Here is a 17,692-nt window from a genome sequence, read left to right as displayed (position 1 = left end):
GGCCCAGTAAACAGTAAAACACTCTGCAATCCGACAAGAAAATATTGCATTCGCTGCACCAATTATCTGCAATGCACGGATGACGGATCTAACTAAAAATGATTAACACGTCGCGTGCGGCATCAGAAATGTGAGAGGGAACTTGAAACCTGGCACCATGATTTGTGGTGCCATTGGAGGACTTCGCCGCTTCGACGCGCCGCGCGAACTAGCATTCTTGCTTCGCATTCTTGCTCTAGCATTTTTGCTTCGCATCGTCGATCGTTGCTCTGCTTCGCAGAGCAACGATCTCGATGGGTTGACATCGTTAACCTATTAAAATGGTGCCAGTTTGTGGTTGTGGATAGAGCCCTCCTTTGTAGGTTTATAACCTACCAAGACGCGCCGAGTTGGACTCGTCGACGCGATTAAGATATATTTGAAAAAAATATTTAAGGAGTACCACCCGTTATATTAAGCCCTCCTGTGCTGCCTTCGGCGGTCGCGCGCTACTGCAAGCGACCTAGAGGGCTTTGGTTATTCCACTGGGAAGTATTAATGAATTATTGATAGATAATGTATTAGATTTTATTATTTATTAAATTGAATTTGATAAATTATTAATGTTGATGGAAAAATATATTTATTTAAATTATTTTTTTATTTAGTGCAATGATATTTTGTAGACACTTGTGATGATGTTATGTCATAATTTTTACTTACTTACTCACTTACTTACTTACTTTATTAAACAATTCATAAAATATGATGCCCATTTGGTGTATGACTTTTTGTCCTTGACAGCTAGTTTGGTTTTGGAAGGACAGGTAACTAACGGCGCAAGGAATGCGCATGCCTGAAAGATTTTGCACACACCGAAACGCTAGTTCAGTTAAGTTTTTAGAGACAAGGCTCATATTAGGACTAGAAAAAAAACATTAGCAGATATTAGGGGTTCTGTTTATAGTTGTTACTATAGGTTGCGGTCTTGTTGTGACAAAAAGTTCAAGGATATAGAATACATCTTCAAGGTGGATATTGGAGAGCTGGCGCGGCGAAAGATTATGGCCTTTGTATCAATGGTTATATTAAGCTATAAATATCTTAAACTATACAGTGCTAATTAATAATTTCTTTATACTTCATTCTCAAATTAAATTTTTAAATTCGAAAATATACATTAATTATTTTGTTAAAACTTTCTCACACATACTTTTCTCACAGGACAAGACTTGGAAAACAGTAGCCTAGGATAATTTAATTGAGTTATAATGTTTGGAAAATAACATTTGTGCCGTCAAAATCTTTTACGGTCCAGACAAGCAGGGCGTGGTTATGTTGATTAGCTAATAGTGCACATTTTAGCTTTCCAGTATAAGTAGTAGTAAAGACAGTCATTCTGAACTTAAAAATGTTAGTTGATCTAGTGTTGTGGTTGTCAGGTGGGTCTGCCTGACAGATTAGAAGGCAGGGTTTTTTAATTGTCTTTTCTCTGTGGTATGTATAGAGATTTTGTATAGAATAAAACAAATATTTCAGAATAAAACAAATATTATGTTCAAATCTCTTTATTCAACAATATTAAATCATTATAGAACCTAATTTGTGGCTTGATCGTTAAGTTAGGGCTATTCTGTTAGCTGATGCTGACAGGCACCACATGGGGCAGAGACTTAGGACCATTACGCTGGAGGCTTACAATGACCCTTTTTGAACCCCATGGCAGTGCTAGTTTTATTATGGTACAAATTGTAAATCGAAGTTATGAAAACGATCAAGTCACTCCTGTTTTACACTATCAACAGCTACTTAAAACAACCTAGATTGTACAACTCACTTTGAAGGTTAAACTGTTAAGTGATGAGTGATTGAGCTCATTAAACATTTTAGTAGCGGAGACATGCGGATCAGCTTCTTGAGGTTCTAATAGTTCATTCAGGCCAGAAGTTTTACTTTTTCAAATTTAGTCGTTCAAGCTGCCTGAGTTCAGAAAGTTTGCCAAAGGGGCCCAGGTATTCTTGTCACCTTTACCCTGAGACGAGAAAATGACTTTTTAGCTAGAACATTATTATGCGCTTAATCAAGCGCTGCATATAAAAAGTATAAGTCGGCCTAAACACACAGTCATTCACATTCTAGCACAGTTGGTGAAATGACCCAGTTTCCGTAAAGCTTTTTTGAGCCCTGGTTGACTGCTGAGGGTGGTGACGGTTTTAATCTTAAAGCCTGTAATTGATTTGATAGATTCATATTTACTTACTTATGCGGTAAATAAATCCGGCTTAATCTGGATGATCATTTAACTAATTTTGAAGAGCATTTTAAAACCCTTTTCTTTAGTACATTATCTATTGCCTTATGATTACAGAAAACAATTAAACTCTCAATTTCTTACCATAGATAATTTGAAATGACAGAACCAGAGCCAGAGCCAAAGCATCCTTATGTTACTGCGGTGAACGGTAGAGTTCACTTTGGATTTAGCATCGTAGTGACTGTAATGTCTGTTGTGCAGGTATTTCATTTAATTTTTGTTAGAATTCATTGAAATTTCACATTTAATATTTAAGTAATATTTCGGAAAGCAAATAGCAAGATTGTCCCTGGCCTTCTTTGCCCCATCAACTATCAGTCTGCAGTTTGACTGGTATGCAACCTCAATTAACTTTTCTTTGCAAAGATTTCCAATGTATAAAATTGTCTGATGTATAAAATCGGCATAAAATTGATATAAAATGGATCTTGCCACATCTAGATGAACAGTTCAAAAAATTTACATTTTTAAATTCATCTTAACCCTTAAAAATCAGATCAGTTCACCACTGGAAACTTCAGGTTATCCTTGGGATTGTTATAAGTGAGCAAGAGGTAAAGGAGATCGCCTGGGACATGGATGGCAAGAACACCAACAGAGGGCAAAGAGACGAATTTGATGAATGGTTTCATGGGGATCACGTCTGGATTGGATTTGTGGTTAGTCAAATTAACATGTCATATTCTTCTTTCATAAAATGTATCCTTTGCAAATCGATATTATTTAGTGTTAACAGTAGGGTCCATAGTCCACAATACTACTTCCTACAATTATACTGCAAGGGTTATTTCATTTTTGATCTAACAGCCAATATCCAAATTTATTTGTGAAGAAGGTTAACTAGATGTATCGTCTCAGGGATTCACCCTAGCTGCTCTCGGTTTTTCTGTTTGGCATACTCGTGCTAGAGCTAATGTGAGTATCTCGCACCACTTTTTAGAGCTTCATCCCAATCTGTTTGTCCAAATTCAATAATTGTTATCTATCACCCCACAGGCCACAGTGCATCTATCTTGATCTATACAATTTTATTCGATCGTTTTGAAAGTATGATTATTACTAGTGTAACCCGTGCCTACGGCCAGGACTTCACTATCGCAGTTGCAATACAAAAGTGCATACCCAGCACCCGCCTATTACATTAAAAACATGCATTACATTCTCGTATTTAAAACGGTGCGAAAGTATGAACTCGCTCATTCCAAACAGACCACAATTTAACTTTTAGTACCCCTCACGTATGTAATAGTAATACTTGATAGGTAATCTTGAGGTCCACTGCCAAATTACCTAATTATATAGCAAAGCTGTAATGTGGGAGAGAGAGAGAGAAAAAGAGAAAAGTGAGACACTTTAGAATTACATTTGGGATACAAAACCATCAATTAAACCGTTTACCACCGGCCGATTAAAAAATTGCTTATTTGCTTCCTCATAGTTTTGTTGGCACTATATCGAAAAAACCAGTCCCATAACTCTAACCGTTTTCTTGATTAAGCCGTTCAGAAATTACACACACACGTACGTCGTACACACCCACCCACACATTGATCGAGATTATTAGAATAGATAATAAACTTGTTCTTTTCATTCAAATATTAGGAGCCAGCTCTTGGTCGATTAGAAAGATATCATATTTTGATCCACTTTACTCTAATGTCATGATTTTGTTTTCTACAGGGCATCATGCTAACAATAATACTATTCCTTGCTGGATTCATCATATACCCTGTTGCTGCTGGATTGGGTGGAGGTTACACCGGTGTCGGGTGGTCTGGGTATTCTGGAAGTCAGTACCAGGACGGTAAGACTGCAATTTATTAAAATAATCTAACATTCTATAGGATATATCATATTCGATATTTTTGGACCTGTGTATAATTATTATAGTAAGTTTTTTGAATTAACCAGATTTTATACTATCCTTCAATTTTCAGGAATTACGAGATTGAGAATCGGTTCAGCCATTTACACAGGAGTACAGGCAATAGTGGTTATAACATGGGCTTTCTACACTGCTTTCCATGCATGCTGCAACTCGGTAAATCCGTCTGATTATTTAAACTTGGCAATGGACGATCATTTTTTTCTGGGAATTTTTAACACAATAAATATCGAGATATTGGTAGTTCTGCTCATAACTTGGAATATTACAGAAAGTAAAGACGCAGACGCGTCTAAATATGCCTGGGGGTCAGATGTTGATGCAAGCTCCTTCAAATCACCAGGTATCTTTCTACAGTCTACACTCAACTTGTCCACCTTTATTTTCTTCCGTTCATTTTATTTGCATGACAAATATTTGTTATTCATAATGTCCAGCACTAAAATCGTTTGAAAATGTTTTATTTTAATAAAATCTATCAGCAGGTCGTATACGTCCAGCAGCCAGGTCAACAACCGGTACAGTACACTGGAGGTCAACAACCGGTACAGTACATTGGTGGTCAACAACCGGTACAGTACACTGGAGGTCAACAACCGGTACAGTACACTGGAGGTCAACAACCGGTTCAATATATCGGAGGTCAACAACCGGTTCAGTACATGGGGGGTCAACAACCGGTGTATGTGGTTCAAGGACCACCTCAATACGTTCCACAGGCTCAAGTTCCAGTTCAAGTTCAGCACGGTGCTCCAGCCTCTGCCCAGCCCGAAGGAGGAGGTCAGTTCAATTTCTTATGTGTCCGTTTTATTTTGTATTGTTGATTCGAAATAGAAAACGTTTTCCACCATAGACCATAGGGCCGGGATCCATATTCTGTTAGCATCTTTTGTTCATTGCACATTATTCGATTTATTTTAAACTCATTTCCTTTGGCAATACATAACAAAGGAATTTTAGATCGCGGTTTTGTTAACCATCAATATGCGACTGAATATTAGTGTTTTGTAAGTACCGTGTGCTTAATTAATGCTTGCTACTACTGATCAATCATATTTAATGATATCACAACATTTCTATTGATTATTGATGTTCTTCAAATATCATAATTTGGTCTTGGCAGTCACACTGCCATTACGAAAACCTATAACGTGATATATGTGAATGACCCTTATAGGCGTATCAACTTAAACCATGTTCACCAAAGAAAATAAAGTATAACGGAATTGTACTATACCTGTACATTATATATAATACAGGTGTATTAGATCACACATAACTGAAGCTTACTCACGTCTTACACCCTGTATTAGGTTACATTATATGAGTTAGTTCATTATTCCTGTACATGTGCTAATGATCTTACACTGATGGTGGCATCATTACGAGCATGAGCAGTCACTTATATAAGCGAGTATGTCACGTGGTCATGTTAAATTCAGTGTTATTAGAGAACTGTTCACACTAAGTGAGGTTAGTTGTTTAACAGTCCCCTCAACAGGTCACATTGTTCGTGTAATACAAATATGTACAAACTCTAACGTTATTAACAGCTCATGTCAGCTTGAAATCTAACTTATAATTCGGAGCTTTTCTTTTGTTAATATACATGTGTAATATGTTTGTAATCAGTTCAGCTAATATTACACACATTTAGTGATTCCAAAAAAACTTGTACATTTTACACAAATAACTCGTAATTAATTTCATCAGAACGAATCATAAGTGGTTAGATTTTCCGAATTCACTGGTTACATTCACACTTTTGTTTCGTTTCAGATTACAGCCCACCGTCTTACAGCGAATAAAGCACGTTACCCTAAACCTCACACCGACGCGAGTTGTGTCACGTGATAAGTAACCCGTGTTACGTGCATTACCAGGACAACATGGTACACTGCAGACTACACAGTCTTCAATCTTCATGATCTTTACCCATCTAGAAGTGACTTCTACTAACTTCTTTCATTATATTACGAAAATAATTAATATGTTATTTAGTTATTAGGATGATTTTCACGGTGATTTACTTTTCCTTAGTAGTTCTCTATTCAACTTGCGCCAAAACGTATAACATTAGATTATGTCTTATCAAATATTATGTTACATAGCTGTTGTAAAATTAGTCTACTATTACGTCACAGAATGTAAATTTGGTATATTGCAGATCATGAACGAATAGATTGATTTACTTTAGGAATTTTTAAATTCCTAAAAACGATAACAATCTTTTTAATTCAATTACTATTCAAGTCTTGTGTACATATTTTTAGTGGCTTAGCTTTTCGAAATCTTCTTTTAAATATTTAGCTTTGTTGTTCAATTGAATTTTCTTTGTATACAATATCATTGTGTACATTATGGTGTGCATACTAAATTTGATGTCAGTACAGTTAGTTGTCAGTTAGTACAGCTTGTATATTGGTGTGGTCAGTCAGTATTCCGGTGTTGACACGCTCAATCCCACACATTGCACAAACAACATTTTCAGAACTGGGCCTGATTTTCATTCCATTATTTTGTCACAGTTACGTATATATTATGGTTTAGTTTAAAGATATTTGTGTTAACACACAGTAGACAGAATGTTATCATTTCATTGCTTTTATTAGAATATTGTAAAAATGTTTTTTCTAATAATTATACTAAATTGCAGTGGTTTGATTTTCGGTTTAAGTACTCAAATAACACCCTACTAAAATACTGCGTAACAATATTCTCCAAACTCGAATGAATCCCAGTGTAATTGAATTTAATTAATCGTTTTCAAATGTTATATATATATATAACTGTTTTTATCTGTTTGTCCAAGTCCAGATCATTCGAAATAAATTTACAACCTGATTTTGTATATTTATATAAACATATTATTTAGAGTTAGCTTTAAATAGTAAACCCACCTAGAATCTAGATGGCAGATCCAGAGCCGAAACACCCGTATGTGACATCTAAAAATGCTAAAATTCACTGGTGGTTCAGTATTGCAGTGGGGGTCATGTCAACGGTACAGGTACTTAACAAAATTACAACAACAATCAACAAAATTAAACACTTCTATTACTAAATTAATTTCAAAACTAAACACTTTTATAGCTGAGTTTATTTCAAAACTAAACACTTCTATAACCAACTTTATTTCAAAACTAAACACTTCTATAACTAGTTTATTTCATCCTCGTTTAGCTATTGTTAAAGTTTTAAGAATTCTGAAACTCACTCCATATAGACCTCATTACTACAGACCTGGCGTTTTATCTCTCACAGATCTCTTATCTCCGGGCTAGTTATTTTTAGTACAGGCTGAAATTTGTTTTACAGTAAATTTAATATACTTGATAGAAAGTAAGTAAACTACCGTATTAATTACAGATAATCCTGGGTATAATAATAAATGAGATGCAGATAAAGGAGATAGTAAGAATGAGAAACACGGATGCTAATAGGTACTGGGAAGGATTTGATAACTGGTACTTTGCAGATCACGTTTATGTCGGCTGTGCGGTGAGGCACTTGTAACTTATCATTACTTAAAATAATAATTTCTTTTATAACACACTATTTACCTTACGAGACATATTTATGTTCGACATAATTACGGTGACCTAAATGATTTGGGAACGATTTTTTTTTCGAAAACCGCCACATTTTGTAACCCAAATTTAATCATGGATTTTTTCATCTCCTTATTTTACAAAAATGAAACTCAATATTTGAGAAAATTAAATACAAAGATCTTATAAACAATTTCTCTGGAGCCTTTGAACGTTAACCTCAACTTAATTTATAATCCTTCTGAGGGTTTTATAAGATACCGACAGTGTTAGTTATCTTTTACTATAGCTACTCCCGAAATTTCACCGCCGTGGCCACTAACGTAGTGACACTGACAGAGCTTGCTTAATGATGGTGACCTAAATTTGGTTGTCCGAAAATAATATGGTTTTTTTTTCTCGATAAACCACCGACTTTCGTACCATTTAAATAAGTCTCGTAAGATACTACTAGTTATAGTAAGTTGTAGTTATTTATTGTTATTTTTCGTAAATTTCCTATTATAAGTTTAATGTTAAGATCTAACTATAATCTCAGGGAATAATCTTGGCTCTTCTTGGTTTCTCAGTTTATCGTTATCGATCAAGGTCTAATGTAAGTATTACCAATTCCTCGTATTACATTTTTCTGGTCATTATTTCTTACCTTACAATTAACTGATATGGTCAAACTACACAAATAGATTTGCATGAGCGACTATTTTAAACATCGGCTAAAATGTAATACCTTGGTAGCTTATGAGTTATGAGTTATGTCACCAACAAAAAAGGGACTTTTACCGATAGTTGAAATTCGACATCTAGCGTCATCTAGCGACTAGCGTGAAATAGCACCAGATAATGATAGATGACGTTAGATGACGCTATCTAGCGTCATTTAACGCTAATTACGCGACAGCTGGCGCTTTTTTTTAAAGAGAGGCTGGGCCAAGATAGCCCACGAGAGGATAGCATTGAGATGCTCTGCCTACCTCTGGGGTGTGGCAACCTTGGGGAAGGTTGCCGGTGAGATCAGAGTGATTGGTGGAGGATGGTGTAAGATGTTATATGAGTCAAAATGATACGCTTAAATGCCAGCTGGGTTTGGAAAAGTAAAACGAGACGAGACAGCATATGAGATAATACTTTAAGTCACCCCGGTCTGATCCAGCTCTTCCGGCACAATTAAGCGTTTGGTGCGGTTTGCGAAATTGACAATTGTGGTGATGTGTTGGTTGTCGAATATGTCATTGACAGAGAGGTAGTAGTCCTGGAAATATTGACCTCTAATTTGGGCAATAGCCGGACACTGTCCAAGGAAGTGTGAGACAGTTTCCTCTCCGTCGCCGCACATAGGACAAGCACTGGTGTTTGATTTGCAAATGGTGTGAAGGTGTTTATTTAGGCCGCAGTGACCCGCGATGAGGTGAACTGCAGTTCTGTAATCTTGTCTGTTGTTGCTGAGTGTAGTGTTGAGGTTTTTGATGATTTTGGCATGCTTGTGGCCGAGTGTCAGTTTGGTGTGTCTGGGACCGTCAGTTAACCAAGTTTCCTGATTCAGTCTGTTGACTTTGTTGTCGATTTGACGCTTGATGTAGGATTGTGGAATTGGACACTTCAAAGTGGATTCACTGATTGTGCCAAGCTTGGCCAGCTCATCTGCTTTTTCGTTCCCCCACAATCCGATGTGTGCTGCAATCCATCGTATTTCTAGCGTGTTGTTGGATCCGAGTGAATTAAGAGAGTCGTAACAGTCTCTTGTAGTTCTACTCCGCGTTGAAAGTGCGGAGAGAGCTTGAATAGATGATAGACTGTCGGACCATATGATGATGTGTGTGTTGGTATATGTAGATAGATATTTGCAAGCTTCAATGATAGCGGTGAGCTCTGTTTGGTAAACAGTGCAATAATCAGGGAGCTTGAATGATCTTTCTTCAAGGGTGGTGTTATTGTTGTCAGTTGTGATGATATAGCCAGCCCCGCATCCTGAGTCTGTGAGTGACCCGTCAGTGTAGCAGGTTATCGTTTCACTGGTAATGTTGTCAATGGTGTTTTGAAGTGAATTTCTATATTCAGTGGTATCGGCTCCAGGAGTTGTGACGGTGAAGTGCCGTCCCAGCATCATGGTTGGTGTTGTTAGGTCTCTCGTTGCTCTAGGTGGAATAATGAGATCTGCCATGAATTGTTTGTTGATAGTGGTATGATTTTTGATAGTTCCCTTCCTGAAGGCGATAGTTTCAAGAGTGAGGCTGCCATAAGCTTGTAGCCTGGCCGCACCCTTTGCTGCTTCGCCTTGCAGGAACAGTATGATGTCAGAAGTGTCGGTGAGGTGATTCAATGCGATAAAAGGTGTGCTTGGCATGGCACCGGACATCATTCTGAGTGCCAATGCCTGAACACGTTTGAGTTTCTTCGCGTTATAGTCCGTTTGAGTGGCCCTGATCCATATACTACAGCAGTAGGATAGGATTGGACGGATGACAGCAGTGTACATCCATTTGCATGTTTTGGGGCTCATACCCCATGTGGGGCCGACAGCTCTTCGACATTGCATGAGGGATGCCGTGGCTTTTTTGGCGGTGTTGATGATATGTTCATTGAAGTTGAGTTTGCTGTCCAAGGTCACTCCTAGAAATTTAGCAGACTTGGACAGACCTATAATGTTGTTGCCAACTGTTATAGGTCTAAGAGTCTACTTACTATTCCAGGTAAACATGACTATCTGAGTTTTAAGGGCGCTAATAGATAGCTCTTTGGTTCTGCACCAATTTTCTATCGTTTTAATAGTTTTGCATGTTCGGTCCCAGATGATGTCTAAATCATCCCCTTCCGCTAGAGACAACAGATCATCCGCAAAGGCTTGCAGGTAACCCGGGATGTCTTTTGCGGTAAAGGAAAGGAGATCGTCGACTACCAGGTTCCAGAGAAAAGGAGAGAGAATGCCTCCTTGGGGGCAACCTCGCCTGATCCGTACCCTTCTCGACTTATCCTTATGATTTAGTGTGATGAATCGATTTGTTACCATGTTGATGATCCACTGTGCTGTAGCCAAGTACACTTTCGTAGCCTTGACTGCTTCAGAGATAGCCTTGAACGAGACATTGTCGAAGGCGCCCTCTATATCTAGAAAGACACCTAGGACATATCCTTTCTTGGCTATTCTGCGCTCAATGGTGTGAGTAACTTTATGAAGTGCCGCTTCTGTGGAGCAGCCCTTCTTAAAGCCGAATTGTCGTTTGTTGATATCATTAGCTATGTTGAGGTCATGTTGCATATGCCATAAGATCACTTTCTCCTGCAACTTTAACATCACAGGCGAAAGAGTGATCGTTCGAAATGACTTAGCTTTGTTGTAGTCAGTTTTTCCAGGCTTAGGGAGAAAGATTCCAAGAGAGTCCCTCCACAAAGTTGGGATGTGTTGCGTTTCATGGTTTTTTGTCATAATGTTTTTTGTTATGTCTTTGATATGAGCCCAGGCTTTCTGGAATATGATAGGTTTAAGAGTGTCAGGTCCTGCAGCCTTCGAGGGATCGAAGGATAGGAGAGCCTTTTCGATTCTTTCAGGGCTGTAGATTTTGTATAGTAAGTCTGTGGAGATGGGTAAGGGGCAGAGAGGCGGAACTGGCGGATCAGTAACACTCTCCCTGAAGTGGGTTTGTGTCATGACCTCCAGTGTCTCCTCTGCGTTTTTGGTGAGTTCGCCATTTGGTTTATAAACGGCTTCAAGTTTGTTATTGGTGTCTGTACAGGTTTTCAGAATCTTGTTCATCCTGCCAGATTCCTTAACCGATTCTGTGTCTGCACAGAATTTCCGCCACGCATTGCGCTGGGAGTTCGACAGGATCTTGTTGTATTGCTTATTGCTTTCTCTAAGAGCGAGCCATGAAGCATCAGTTTTGATTCGACGAGCTGTGATGAGTTTGCGTCTTATACCCCTCTGTGCTTCCTCAACTTCTCGAGTTAGCCAGGGTGGTTTTCGGACAGCGCTGGAGATGTAAGTAATGGGACATGCCTCCTCGAAGGCCGCTCGGAGAGCAGTATTAATGGTGTTAACTTTGTGATCAATGTCGTGTGGTGTGTTAACGCAGGTGTTGTGGAGATCATTGTTGTTGTAAAGAATCTCGTCAAATTTCGCCCAGTCAGTGTTCTTGACTAGGCGTATTTGTCTTGGTTCTTTTTTGGGACCAGAAGTAATGTCGAACATGATATATCTGTGATCGGAGTTTGAGTAAAGATCACTAACGTGCCAGTTACTGATCAGTTCAGCCCCCTGTTGGTTGGTGATAGTGAGGTCAATGATGGAATTATGACCTCGTGAGTTGAGGAATGTTGGAGTTGAACCTTTGTTGGAGCAGGAGAGCCCTAGCGACGAGAGGAAATCAAGGAGTTCCTCCCCCTTCTATTGCACAACTTGTTTCCCCAAAGGGTATGTTGGGAATTAGTGTCCGAGCCTATAATAAGCGGTATGTTGTTGTCAATAGCATATTTGGCTAGAGGTGTTGTTTCGTGTGATGGAGCTGGACCATTAATATCCATGTACGAAGCTGCCAGAATGACTTCTGATGAGCTAAGTTGAATCTTAATGGCTACTTGATCCGGGGTTGTGAATTGCGATAGTTCCCAGCTTTTTACAGCTAGGTTTTTGTGTATTACTATGGCGGCACGGGGTCTAATGTCCCCGGCTTTGTAGTAATACTCGGTTAGTTCTTTGCTAATAGGTGGGATAAGGTTTTTGTTATTGGTGTATGGTTCGGTCGCTAGTACAATAGGATTTTTCCTGCCGTGAGTGTTCACCAGCAGGGTTTTCCAAGCGTTGTACTTGCGTTTAAGGTTAATTTGTGTAACAGAGTAATATTCATAATGATTTTTACCTGTTATTTTTGTAGTTTTAGCGGTGGTTTTCCGGCGCTTTGCACCTCTCTGTGTCTTATTTCGTTGTTTGTTGGTGTTCTTGTTGTTGGTGTTTGGGTGGGTAGTGTTGGTTGGATTAGTATTGGTGTTGGGGGCATGGCGTGCAGCATCTGCAGATACCCTCACCGGACGAGTACTAGGACTTTTTGGGTCGGGCACTGTGTCGGGGGGCCGGCCGAAGACGATTAGCAGCAACCAGCGTTTCTAGGAGAAAACTGTGTCTCTCTAAGAATGTCTCACCCGAGGGTGAGACATCCACCCAGATCCGCTGCCTCTGTTTAGACTCCGTCGACGAGCCCCCACCTTCAGGTAGCTGCACTGCTACTGTCTCCCAGGTGTTGGACACATACCGCAGAGAGCCGCTTGGTAAACCATGCGCTGCATTCCGCAACATGAGTCCACGCACCTGGCGCTTTGTGCATAGAATTTATGGCCTTTTTTGTGGGCGACATCTAGCGATGTCTAACGCTGTATGTTGCAGCGAAATCTGACGAACGGTTTTACAAAACCCCTAATATGAACCCTAACCCTAACAGTAACCATAACATTAAGCCCGAAACTATCCATGACCATAATATAGTAATATGCCCGAACCCTAACCAAGTAACCGCAACCCTTGGCCTTGCCCTAACCTTACTCTAACCCTGTACGGCAGTGTTAAGGGGCAGGGGGGGTCTTCATGGAAATTTTCTCAAAATCGACTTTTTAGTTGTTTCTAATAGATGGGAGTGATATCTATCAGATGCTTTTAGTCCGATAGAAAAATATTGTTCTTAGCCGAAATTATCGCCGGTCAAAGAGTCAAAGGTCAGCGCTTGTGTGTAATTGTACTGTGAAAGCGATTTTCAATTGCGTGCCCTGAAAATCGAGTCTAAAAATCTATCTTCTCCTACATTTTTTGAGCAATCATCCTCAAACTTTCAGAATATGTTCTAAGGATCATTTAGAAGAGATCATACAGGCAAAATTTTGAGATAGGCCTTTAAACATGTTTTATTCGATTTTAAAATGTTGGACCTCGAAAAATCGTCAAAAAACCCCTGCCCCCTTAAACAAGGAACTGAAACCGAGGGGTTCGTTCAGGCCCCTCACAATTTGTTTCTGTCTGGTTCTAATATACCATTAAAACAAAGACTTAAATATATATACCCTAAATAATAGAATTCGTCACGTGACCAAAACAGTTTTTTGCCTGTAACTCTCCAGGAAAGTAATTTTACTTTATGTCATGGAACATGTGTTGTAATACGAAGTTTGGTGAGCGTGGCTTCTCTGTAGTGGCTCCAAAGATCTACAATCGTCTGCCTGTTACCATCTCTTCAGCTCAATCCCTGGAATCTTTTAAAACTCTTCTAAAAACGTACCTTTTTAAACTATCCCAAGATAAACTTCAATTTTGAAAATCTTGGACCTCAAAAAATCGTAAAAAACGAGGTCCAAGATTTTCAAAATTGAATAAAAAATCTTTAAAGGCCTATCTCAAAATTTTGTATGAGGATCTCTTCTAAATGGTCCCTAGAACATATCCTGAAAGTTTTAGGGTGATTGCTCAAAAAATGTGGGAGAAGATAGATTTTTAGTTTGAAGTTGGCGCGCGGCGCTACAAATAAATCATCAATTTCACCATAAGGAGTGTTATAAAGTTGTTGTACTCTATAAGTGTATATTCACCTACAAGCATAACTGCTTGGCATGATGAGGTACATCTTTGATTGGTCGAAGGTCAACACAGCATCATCACTTGGTAGTGAGGTCCCCAGGTAAGGGTTAGGGTTGGAATTAGGGTTTATGTAAAACCGTTTTGTTCGGCTGCAAAACCATATAAACCAAAGTCACATAATAATTTTTTGGGCGAGCGAATTAGTAAAAGCCAGCGCTGAGACATCTAGCGTGAACTGTCACAAACCGACATTCTCCGCTATATAAATGTCGCCCAAAATTCTGTGAAAATAGCGCTATCTGTCGCTAGATGACGCTAGATGTCGAATTTTAACTATCGGTAAAGGTCCCAAAAAGGATAGGTTTTAATAAAAAGGTTTTTTCATATTAAAAAGACATTCACGTAATAGAAACAAACAGACTACACTGAGTACACATACTGATATTACTTACGTTACTAACAGTTACTTACAGTGATGTTACTTACAGGGAATAATACTATCTGTGATGTGTTTCTTCTCTGGTTTCATCATCTACCCCGCTGCTGCTATCTTGGGCGGGTTACTAACTGCAGGAGATCAAACAGGAATCAACAGTCTGAGAGGCTTTTCAGCCGTTTATACGGCTCTCCAGGCAATTGTCATTATAGCCTGGGCTTTCTACTCCGCTACACATACGTGCTGTAACTCGGTAATATACCTTATTCTTATTACCAATTCTATTTTAAATCACCTATTTAAAAACGCGAATTAAATAGGTAATAATTACTTTAGTCTTTTGAATCTTGACACCACTTTAGGGTTAGACGGGTTCCTGCTAGTGATTATAAAGCACTCACGATCAACGATATTGTATAGAATACTTAGGTTAAACCTAAAATTATATGTAAAATAAGGTTTTTATCATTTAAAATATCAATTTCCACCTAAATTTACGACATAAACATTAAAAACATGCTAACCTTGAACAGAATGTGAAGACTCAGATCCGTCTAAACATTCAAGGACAGGGATCTGCCGTTGGGCCACAACAGGTTTAATATTTTTAACATCACTTTTTTTTTCTTAACCATATAGGTGATATGCTTCGTAGTTTAGAAACCCTATAAATTATAGTTGATATCGTTAATATACACGATCTTTTTTAAGCTTGGTTCATCCTAAATGAATGAGTATCTAGATAATATCTAGATAGTCCCACTGTAACCATAGTTACCACAGCAGGTTGTGTACGTTCAAGGTAATCCTGGAGGCCAACAACAATATATTCAACAAGGAGCACCACAATATGCTCAACAAGGAGCACCACAATATGCTCAACAAGGAGCACCACAATATGTTCAACAAGGAGCACCACAATATGCTCAACAAGGAGCACCACAATATGTTCAACAAGGACCCACCACAATATGTTCAACAAGTCCAGGTTCCAGCTCAAGTTCAGCACACTGCTCCTCCTGCAGCCACACCAGGTTAGTTTCTATAACATTTTCTATACAAGTAAGATCTGCACATGAGCATTGAGCAATTGTTGTGCTTCGTAAGATCTCTCCTAATCAATCTATTAATTAAAATAACTCGTTTTTTTTCTCATCTAATCGTGCTGAAGAACCGCTCTAATCAATAATGTGTACGTCATGTAACATCTAAATGGTATAGATATTAGTGATTTGTAGTCTGTACTGAGGTTCAGCAGTACTCCATATTGACAGTATACAGATAGTAACAATACTGCCTATTTGCATGCTCTAAGTTTGGTCAAATAGTTCCTCCATACAATCCCATGGGATGAGATACAGGTTACTACAATGCCACATAGTACACACTACATGGTACAGTAAAACCCCGATTTATTTGCAAACCCCGATTTCCCGCAAACCCCTTTTCCCCGGGGCCTTTTCCCTTTTCCCCCAATTTAGGGCCCTTAACATGCTTAATCAAAACAAAAAAAACCCCGATTTACCGGGGATGTTTTTTTCCCCCAAGTGGGGGGTTTTACGTACTACAAAATTTTATCAATTTAAAAACCCCTTAGAAGCCTTAAAAATTTCTTCACCTTAATCGCTTGTTTTTTTTTCCCCAACGGTTTTGCCCTTTTTTAAAACAAACTTTTTTTGGAAGGTTTTCAGATTCCATCCCTCCTGCCTACCCCGAAAATTTTAGCATTGTTTACAACTCGGGTGTAATTTAAAAGTGACATTTTACAATTTTAAAACACTTTAAACTGTAGCAAAGCCCTTACATTTTCTACGGGTTTTTTAGAATTCGCCTTTTTTCTCTAGTAGTTGTACAGCAATATTTAAGCGGTTTTGGGCTACTGGGGACCCCCACCAAATTTGTATTTCAACTATACAGAAGTAATCCCGAAAACACCACCCCCTGCCTGACCAGGGGATTTCCCTTTTTAAATTTCACAAAAACACGAATGCGGGTAAAAAGGGATAAACGTTTCAAAACTCTTAAATTTGGGCCCCTTAAAAAAACCGTCTTGTTAAACCCACATCCCTTTGGAGTGAGATTCTTTCTTCATGTCTATTTTTTAGAAATTTCTAATTTTAGGGGTTTTGTAAACCTTCCGGGACGTTAAAAAATTTTAAAAATATGTTTAATCCCTTTGGCTTGATTTTTCGTGCCCGCCCCCCCCAGCTTCGGTCCGTGCATGATCGCCCCACCCCTAAACACCCAAGGGTATTATGGATCATATTTAGAGTTTTTTTAAAGTTAATTTTGAAACATATCTTTTAAAGACAGTTCATATCACCAACTAACTATTGGAGTTGTTTTACGAGTTTTAACAGTTTACGAGTTTACGATTACGAGTTTTAAACGAGTTGCCCTTGCGATTTGTCTTATTATTTTCCGTAAAATTGTTTCCCCATTATCAAAACCAAATATTTCAAAGTTTTCCTATAATGTATGATGTGCATTTATTTTAAACCCGGAAATCATAAAAAAAAAACCTTTCTTGTTATTTGATCTTGGAAGAAAAATTTAAATATTTTAAAACCCTTTAAAGATCAAAATACAAACTATTTAAATGATGTAAAAAACTTTTTTTGATTTGTATCCCAACTATAATTATACTTCAAAAAGACACCTTGTTTTGAAAATTCATAAAATTTTTCCCAAAATTTAAATACTTTACTATCTAACAGTTGAAGATTTTTAATTGAAAATCTGGGTAAACTTTTAGGTAAAAATATTTATAAGCTAAATAAAACCAAATCTTTGTTTTCTAAATGGGGAAAAAAAGAAACATTGTCATCGGGTCAAAGAAACATTGTCAGTCAGGCTATAGGGCCCAGCTTTGAAAGATGTTGTGACAATGCAGAGTGGCCCCCGGGCTTGCAAACGGGAATTTGCGGTTTTTAAATCGGGTTTTAACGGTATCCAACGATCCACCTCCCCTTGTTGT

The 17,692-nt window shown here is 38.3% G+C and overlaps 2 protein-coding genes across 5 annotated transcripts; both read left to right on the top strand.

The window, feature by feature from the left end:
- The first annotated feature begins 2,379 nt into the window (after nt 1–2,379).
- Nucleotides 2,380–6,828, top strand: LOC134825706 (uncharacterized). 4 transcript variants are annotated; one of them, XM_063837913.1, is made up of 9 exons: nt 2,380–2,494; nt 2,815–2,952; nt 3,152–3,208; nt 3,974–4,097; nt 4,231–4,334; nt 4,450–4,521; nt 4,661–4,958; nt 5,139–5,185; nt 5,958–6,828. In XM_063837913.1, the coding sequence occupies exons 1-8, from the start codon at nt 2,390–2,392 to the stop codon at nt 5,177–5,179; spliced, it is 939 nt and encodes a 312-aa protein (XP_063693983.1). In that variant the 5' UTR covers nt 2,380–2,389; the 3' UTR covers nt 5,180–5,185; nt 5,958–6,828. The 4 variants fall into 4 exon arrangements, with proteins under 4 accessions (XP_063693983.1, XP_063693984.1, XP_063693986.1 ...); XM_063837914.1 differs by having other exon boundaries at nt 4,664–4,958; nt 5,958–6,042; XM_063837916.1 differs by lacking the exon at nt 5,139–5,185 and having other exon boundaries at nt 4,664–4,958.
- Nucleotides 6,829–7,080: 252 nt separating this feature from the next.
- Nucleotides 7,081–17,364, top strand: LOC134825705 (uncharacterized). Its single transcript, XM_063837912.1, has 7 exons — nt 7,081–7,188; nt 7,548–7,679; nt 8,268–8,324; nt 14,768–14,968; nt 15,249–15,311; nt 15,499–15,749; nt 16,407–17,364. The coding sequence occupies exons 1-7, from the start codon at nt 7,090–7,092 to the stop codon at nt 16,438–16,440; spliced, it is 837 nt and encodes a 278-aa protein (XP_063693982.1). The 5' UTR covers nt 7,081–7,089; the 3' UTR covers nt 16,441–17,364.
- Nucleotides 17,365–17,692: the final 328 nt, after the last annotated feature.

This window comes from Bolinopsis microptera, unplaced genomic scaffold, assembly GCF_026151205.1.
Source record: "Bolinopsis microptera isolate Bmic1 unplaced genomic scaffold, MBARI_Bmic_1.0 sca22, whole genome shotgun sequence".
NCBI classification, from domain to species: domain Eukaryota; kingdom Metazoa; phylum Ctenophora; class Tentaculata; order Lobata; family Bolinopsidae; genus Bolinopsis; species Bolinopsis microptera.
Note: the sequence above shows the minus strand (reverse complement) of the source record. Positions and strands in the feature narration are given on the sequence as shown.